The sequence below is a fragment of the Sinocyclocheilus grahami genome, unplaced genomic scaffold, assembly GCF_001515645.1.
Source record: "Sinocyclocheilus grahami isolate Dianchi unplaced genomic scaffold, SAMN03320097.WGS_v1.1 scaffold426.1, whole genome shotgun sequence".
Lineage (NCBI taxonomy): Eukaryota > Metazoa > Chordata > Actinopteri > Cypriniformes > Cyprinidae > Sinocyclocheilus > Sinocyclocheilus grahami.
In genome coordinates this window covers 349,942-358,085 of record NW_015505605.1, presented here as the reverse complement: position 1 = coordinate 358,085, position 8,144 = coordinate 349,942, and the positions used below count along the sequence as shown (strand labels likewise).

Here is an 8,144-nt window from a genome sequence, read left to right as displayed (position 1 = left end):
ACCTTATGTTTTGTTTTGTTTGTTTTCTGAGTCACATAAGCAAAGCTTAGCCACCTTCTTATGTTTTGTTTTGTTTTTGTTTGTTTTCTGAGTCACATAGGCAAAGATTAACCACATTTGTTTTGTTTTGTTTTTCGTTTCGCTTTCTGAATCACATAAGCAAAGACATTTTTGCAATGTTGTTTTGGAAAATGTTAGCTTGCTGCCACATGAACATTTCTCAAAGGAACTGCATGGTTCGGGCATCTGGGAGAAATATACGTGGAAGGGTGATGTTAAGTCCTCTCCATTTACTCCACCCTTTTGAGAGCGTGACCAGGCCTCATAGAAACACAGACACTACAATCCAACTACTGAAAATGGATGTCTAAGAATGTGGCAAATATTTTCCATGTTCTGTAATGCACTGATATTTGTTTTGAAGGATTGGACTGTTTTTTTGTGTGTGTTTTGTTTTTATTCTGTGCTTTTGCCTGTGGGCTGACCGCATAATGACCTCCAGATTGGGTGTTATTGAGTTGAAATTTTGAAGATCTTAACACTGGTTAACTTTCCCATAATAAACTGACTAGACATCCATAACGCGTTAAGAACAGTTTGACTCTTTAGTGCAACATTTTTTTTTTCGTGCCTCAAGGGATTTTGTGGAAGAATGTAATGGTTTTTTTTTTTTTTGGAGGGTTTAGGAAACTATTTAGCATCTCATTCAGCTGTGCCATTCTGTTTGAATTACTGTATGTGAAAGAGCCTCTACATTGGCCGATTATAAATCTTTCTGTTATATGACTTGGAATTTTATAATATATAAATGCACTTAAGTGTAGATGTACAGATTTCCATTAACTTACTGGTTGTTAAACTAAAAAGTATCACTGATCAAATCAGACTGTCCAAGCGCCCCATTATCAGCTTACCTATTTTTGCCCGGCACTGCTAACTCAAGTACGTCGGCTACAATGTGTCCTAACTAGGCACAATACAAAACAAATTTCCAGAGACAAGCAATCTGAATGTCCACAATGAATGTGAAACTGCTGTGCAACATGATACAATCCCAGCCAATCAGAAGAGATTTGATGTTTAACGTATACTTATGAAAGGGATTTTGGACTAGTGGGATTTGGAGTGGACAGAAATGGAAGCCAGTGATCTGGATTTTCTAAATAATTCTAAAGGTTTCAAGTATTTTGATTTAATAACCTCAAATATATATGCATATATTATTAATATCTTACTCTCATCAAGGCTGCTTTTATTTGATTAAAAATACAGTAAAAATAATAATATTGTGAAATTGTATTACAATTTACAATAACTGTTTTCTCTTTTAATATGTTAAAATGTTATTTATATCTGTGATGCATAGCTGAATTTTCATTAGCCTTTTTTCAATTCTTCAGCGTCACACGATCCTTCAAAAATCATTCTAATATGCTAATTTGCTGCTCAAGAAACATTTCTTGAAAGTTTCAAAAGAACAACATTTATTATTAATATCTAAAGTTTATAGACCTTTTGATCAAATTAATGTGTCCTTACTGATTAAAAGTATTTTTTTAATCCGACTTACCCCAAACTTGAGTATTGTAGTGTATATTTACAAAATATTGAATATTCAAATATTGCGTTTCTTACACAAAAGATGTGAACTTTGCTCCGTTTCCCTCCAGACAGAATTCACAGTCTGTTCACATTCCAGGAAGCTGATGCACACTAACCGCGATTCAGCTCAAAGTTTCATCATTTTTGCACTTTCTTCTCTCTTTACATGATTAAATCGCCAAAAGTGCCGTGCTACTCTTGGTGATGGTTTCATTTCTGGTAACGTAGTACTTTAGTTCAAGGCTTTTCCATCACTGTCATGTTTTTGCTGACAAGTGTTTTGACCCTTTAGCTGCTAAGCTCCTGGAGAGGATGGAAACAGAGGTCTCTTTCAGTACAAGACGTTTTGTATGTGTTTGGGTCTCGGGGAGGGGAACTTGTACATTCCTAAGCACTGATGCCCATGAGCTGTTATGTGAGAAAAGAACAACCAAACAAACTCTGGCATACCAAAAATACCAACTCCTCAATGAAGCAATTTTCTTTGTTATTTTGTGGCCAAAAAATTCAACCACTGATAGAAGGTTTACTGAAACTATGAGGTTTATTAGGTGGTTATAAAAAGGGGAAACAACTCCTATGAATAAAGCATGGTACAAAAAAACTCAAGTATGTATGATTATGCAAAATCAATCTTCCATTGACTCTTTCTTCCTAAGGTTAAATCAGCACGGTTCACTGCATGCATGACCGCAGGTGGTCGGGCAACATTTCTGTTCAGCAGGGCACTGGCCATCATGGTAACAGTATTCTGCACACATTGGAGTCCCCTTCGGTAGAGCACATCGACCAGGCTTCACTGCATGGACACAGACAAACAGTGTTCAGTCTCAGATATACTGCACAAAACACTCAAAGCAACATAATTTTACTCACAGAGTGAATTGTACTATAGGTATTATTTCATGTCAATTCATTTTGTAAAGCCACCCTGTGCCTGGAACAGTACTATATTATACATAATATATAATAATTATTAAATAATAAAATACAAACTGAAAGGCAAACCCAAACATTAAATAAAATAAAATAAAAAAAGAATACAACAAAATAATATTCATACCTGTATAACAACTTAACATTGAATAATACTTATTGCAAAATAAGACACAAACTGAGAGGCAGAAAGAAAGCTGACCCAAACATTAATATAATATAATATATAATTAGTGCTAGCAAATGATTAATCGCATTCCAAAATAAAAGTTTTTGTTTGCATAATATACAGGGCCGTGAAAAGGTTTTTGCCCCCTTCCTGTTTGTTTTTTTTTTTTTGCATATTTGTCACACTTAAAAGATTCAGATCATCAAAACAATTTTAATATTACGCAAAGATAATGCAAGTAAATACAAAATGCAGTTTTTAAATGATAATTTCATTTATTAAGGGAAAAAAGCTGTCCAAACCTACCTGGCCCTCCTGTTAAATCAAGAAAGAACTGTGATTAACCACATTATTTTAGAAAGCTGAGTTAAATTTCACCGGCCACACGCAAGCCTGATTACTGCCAGACCTGTTGAATCAAGAAATCACTTAAATAGAACCTGTCTGACAAAGTGAAGCATGCTTAAAGAGCAACACATCATGCTGCGATCTAAAGAAATTCAAGAACAGATGAGAATCAAAACAGTTGACATGTATCAGTCTGGAAAGGGTTATGAAGCCATTTCTAAGGCTTTGGGACTCCAGCGAACCACGGTCAGAGCCATTATCCACAAATTGAGAAAACTTGGAACAATGGTGAACCTTCCCAGGAGTGGCCACCCAACCAAAATTACTCCAAGAGAACAATGACGACTCATCCAAGAGGTCATAAAAGAACCCAGAACAACATCTAAAGAACTGCAGGCCTCACTTGCCTCAATTAAGGTCAGAGTTCATGATTCAACAATAAGAAGGAGACTGGGCAAAAACAGCATCCATGGGAGAGTTCCAAGGCAAAAGCCACTGCTGACCAAAAAGAACACAAAGGCTTGGCTCACATTTGCCAAAAAATATCTTGTTTATCCCCAAGACTTTTGGGCAAATATTCTGTGGACTGATGAGACAAAAGTTGAACTTTTTGGAAGGTGTGTGTCTACAGGAGTAGACACACAGGCAAGAACGGTTAAACACTAGACAAGAATTAAAAGTAATGCAAAAACTTTACTTTACTTGTATAAACTTTAGTGAAGATGTGACACTGCCTCGGTTGTGCAAGTGACAATTCCTGTGTCAACTGTGCAGCTCGCTTACAGACAGACGCGATGTGTGGTGATTTGTGAATGAAAACAATTCTGCAAAGAAGAGGGGGCCAAAATTCCTGTGAAAGACTCATTGCCATTTATCGCAAACGTGTGATTGCAGTTGTTGCTGCAAATAACCCAAGTTATTAGATTTAGGGGGCAATTACTTTTTCACGTACGGCCAGGCAGGTTTGGACAGCTTTTTTCCCTTAATAAATGAAATCATAATTTCAAAACTGCAGTTTGTATTTACTCATGTTATCTTTGTGTAATATTAAAATTAGTTTGATGATCTGAATCTTTTAAGTGTGACAAATATGCAAACCATTAAAAAAACAGGAAGGGGGCAAAAACCTTTTCACACCACTGTATATGTGTGTGTATTGTGTATATTTATTATGTATATATAAATACAAACACATACAGCATATATTTTGAAAATATTTACATGTCTATATTTATATTCATATAATTTATATTTAAAAAATATATATTTTATATATAAACAACATATTCTTCTGAAATATATACATGCATGTGTTTGTATTTATATATACATAATAAATATTATGTAAACAAAAACTTTTATTTTGGATGTGATTAATCGCGATTAATCGTTTGACAGCACTAATAATAATATAATATAAGTACCTGTATAATAACAAAGTAAAACTCATTATATATAATTTATAATAATAAAATAAGACACAATCTGAAAGGCAATGCGAAAACTGACCCAAACATTAAATAAAATAAAAAGAATAAAATAAAATTCATACCTTTATAACAACAAAATAACATTAAATAATACTTATTACAAAATAACACAGAAACTGAGAGGCAGAAAGAAATCTGACCAAACAAAACAAATTAAAACAAAACAAAATAATTTCCATACCTGTATAACAACATAATAATATTAAATAATACTTAGTATTACAAAATAAAACACAAATTGAGAGGAAATGAGAAAGCTGACCCAAACATTTATATAATATAATATAATATAATATTCATGCCTGTATATGGAGCCGTGCATTCATGTCCACATCCATTGCTGCAGCACTTCTCATTGTTCGGACAGTCACTGTCATTGACACAGAACTCGGCACACATTCCTGCTCCAAATTTTCTGCGTGGACACACTCCTGGCTTTGCTGTTATACAGACACATGACAGAGACACCATAGCACTGCATGCTGAATGCATTACTGTACAAAGTTCTTTTTGAAGTTACAGCTAAAATAAAGATCAATGGACAAAAACACTGTTTGAGTATTTCTATATGAAATGTAGTGTTCTCTGGTGTATTTCTTACTGAAAGCAGGCGGCACACACACAGCCCCGCAGTCAAAGACACAGCATTTGTGTCCTCCAGAGCAGTCTTTATCAGAAACACATCCCCGACTGGACGGCACGACCGTCAGCTTCGCCGGACAGTGAGCCACCTCTACAGAAGAGCAGCATTACAGGAGACACCAGGGACTGATGTAAGAGTTTGCCTCCGCATCTGTTAGTCAGTGGTTTTCCAGTACGTGTCTCAAACTTTAGTGATATTCACAGATGTATCTGCTTCAAATTAAAGTCAGATTCATGCCTAAACTGCGTCCGATTCAAACACAAATTGCTGTAACAACCTAAAATGATTTTTAGAGGTTGTAAATAAAACAGAGTAGCGCAGTATGTTTCACAAGAACATACTATTTCAGTCTTTCTACTTTTCTAAACTTCCCTTTTTTTAATTCCAGGTGTTTTCTTTGTAATTATTTGTGAAATTCACTAGCAATTGCAAACAGTTTCACCACCACATTTTTCTCAGTGTAACTCTGTGTTGTAATAGTGAATAGTAATACTAATAGAAAACATCAGTTAACATTTTGTTCATTCATTTACTGTTGTAACCAACCCAAATGTATTTATTCAAAATAATTGTTATTTCATCTTGAGCATTCAGATTCAAAACAACAAACTCAATAATACATACATTTGATGGCATGCATATCTGGTTAAAACGATTTGTAACATGTTAATATTAACATCCTTGTTTTACTGTAAAAAAAATAATGATTTTGGTCTTTCAATAACATTGGTCACTGTATGTGTTTTTCCTGAATTTATATATTTAATCTGCACTAATGCACACAGTTCACCTTTCACTGGAAGTCTGTACTGAACGTTTGTAAATTGTAATGTGCAGAGATGCCTAATATCATATCATATCTCATATTTTGTAAGCAGAGCTGGGCAGATGACTTACAAATTGTAATCAGTTACTGAATTAACCAAAATTATAGTATCATAATCCATTACATTACACATTTTCGGTAATGTCATAATCAGACTATTGATTTAAATGTGCTATATCTTGTACCATATTAATATAACAATACAAAGAGTAATTAACCATAGCCTACTCTATCTGTTGTCATCAAAATATCATAAAATGAATCAAAATAAAACACTTACTGAAAAAAATGCAAAACACGAACATGCAAACGTGATACTTCATTATTAAAATATTTCTTTTAAAATCTCAGGGGTACTTAAATATATTAAGTGAACGGATCAGATGGGGGAAAAAGTTGGTGAAATTGCAATGGTAAAATTAATCAGCAGTCATAATTCAAATACAGGTGACTGTGTTCATCAGCAGTCGGTGCAATGTTGAAACACTTCTTAAACCTTCAAAAGTTATTTGTGTAAATCCAGAGGTTGACTAACGACTGATCTCTGCGTGAATGTCCACAAACCTGGAAGACTTATAGAAGCAGCAGGCTAAAAGATGAGTTAGAATGATGATGAGAGTTACAAAGATAAGAGGAATTATGGAGATCAATAAATTATGAATACATTGTTACAGTGGGAATACTATGTAATCATGTAATCTATAAAAAAGTAACTGTAGTCTGATCACTAGGATTTGGAAATGTTATTGAATCTGATTGCAGGTACTGAATTCTTGGAAGCATGGATCTTCTCACCTGTGCAGTTTGGTCCTGAAGCCGCGTCTGTTGAGCTCAAGCATCCGGACAGACACAACAACAGCACACTCGCCGAACAACACACTCGAGCCGTCATCCTCTCGAGCTGCAGCCACACGATGAACTGCTGGAAGAGTCAGGAGGAGCCAGGAGGAGCCAGGAGGAGTCAGGAGGAGCGGAGCTGCGAGAGCCTTGCGCGAAAATGAGAAGAAAAATAAATCATCTGCTGAACCCCGCGACGTGCGGCTCTGCTTATTACTTCAGAATAGTTTTACCATCGGGTCTGTAAAAAGGGAACAGTAAATACTCATGCGTCAAGTTGTTTTTGTTTGCGTTAAAAAAAAGTTGTCCGAAGAAATCATACTTTTCTCCAGACTAGAAAGTATTGCCTGCGGGCCGCGCCAGTCAGCCAATCAGAACACTTGAAGCCCGCTCTCAACCAATAGCGTGAGTTGGGGGCGGGACGATCTGTTCTGGCAAACAATAAAACATGTGGGCGCTGGTCACCTAAGTGTATTTAAAGATCCATGGTAGTGTATGTATGCTTTATATATGTTAGCATCTCAGTGGTGGTCGCTTAGCTGGCACATGCAACTAGGGATGGGCGATACCACTTATTTTGTTTACGATACGATACCGATATTTTTCAAGGCAGTATCGTCGATACCGATACCGATTCGATACTTCTGCACTAAACATTTAAATGATGAAATGTATTAAATTACTAAGAGTAAAATGGGTAATAATAAGCACTTAACTTTGTTTAAAACGCATTTTAACATTCAATACGCCTTAATTGTAACTTATTAGGTTATATTATTGTTTACACATGGTTCAGATGTTTTTTGTTTACACATGATTCAAATCTATAAATACTACAGATGAACTACGGTCACTTTAGTAAAACCATGGTTCATTTTCATAAGGGACTGCCAGTGACAGGCTGTTGCATGCATAAAATGCAACCTTTTTATTCTGACAGTGTATGATTTCTATTAACATTACAGAATAGAACATGATCAATATTATCTTTCAACGTTCAATTTAAATAATTGTAATTGCACAAACTATGTAGGCTACAATTTCAGTAGGTTTATTGTGAAATAACTCAAACATTTATAGGGTTTTTTCTGTCCTCTGATAAGCATTGTTCAGGGCTGCCGTTCCCAAAAGCTTTAACGCTTTCTTATGATATTTTTGGGAAACGCAGCCCTGTTTGAACGCACTTTTAGAAGTGAGTGAATGCTCTCTGTGTGATTAATTGGTTCTGTCTTGCAACATTTGCGTGTGTTCAGATGAGCAGGAAAATAGTTCTATCCTACAGTTACTAGCTAA

The 8,144-nt window shown here is 35.2% G+C and overlaps 1 protein-coding gene across 1 annotated transcript; it reads right to left on the bottom strand.

Annotated features, from left to right (window-relative positions):
• Positions 1 to 2,127: 2,127 nt before the first annotated feature.
• On the bottom strand, positions 2,128 to 7,126 carry wfdc2 (WAP four-disulfide core domain 2). The gene is made up of 4 exons (XM_016233146.1): positions 6,810 to 7,126; positions 5,147 to 5,278; positions 4,848 to 4,985; positions 2,128 to 2,401 (listed from the first exon to the last, which is right to left on the bottom strand). The coding sequence occupies exons 1-4, from the start codon at positions 6,904 to 6,906 to the stop codon at positions 2,268 to 2,270; spliced, it is 501 nt and encodes a 166-aa protein (XP_016088632.1). The 5' UTR covers positions 6,907 to 7,126; the 3' UTR covers positions 2,128 to 2,267.
• Between the last annotated feature and the right edge of the window lie 1,018 nt (positions 7,127 to 8,144).

What these genes read in the sequence shown, in the direction of transcription:
- wfdc2 (XM_016233146.1), bottom strand. Translation starts at nt 6,906, where the DNA reads ATGACGGCTCGAGTGTGTTGTTCGGCGAGTGTGCTGTTGTTGTGTCTG. An exon ending in TTCAGGACCAAACTGCACAG is followed by an intron (nt 5,279 to 6,809) that starts GTGAGAAGATCC and finishes GCTCTTCTGTAG; the next exon opens with AGGTGGCTCACTGTCCGGCG. An exon ending in GTGTGTGCCGCCTGCTTTCA is followed by an intron (nt 4,986 to 5,146) that starts GTAAGAAATACA and finishes TCTGTATAACAG; the next exon opens with CAAAGCCAGGAGTGTGTCCA.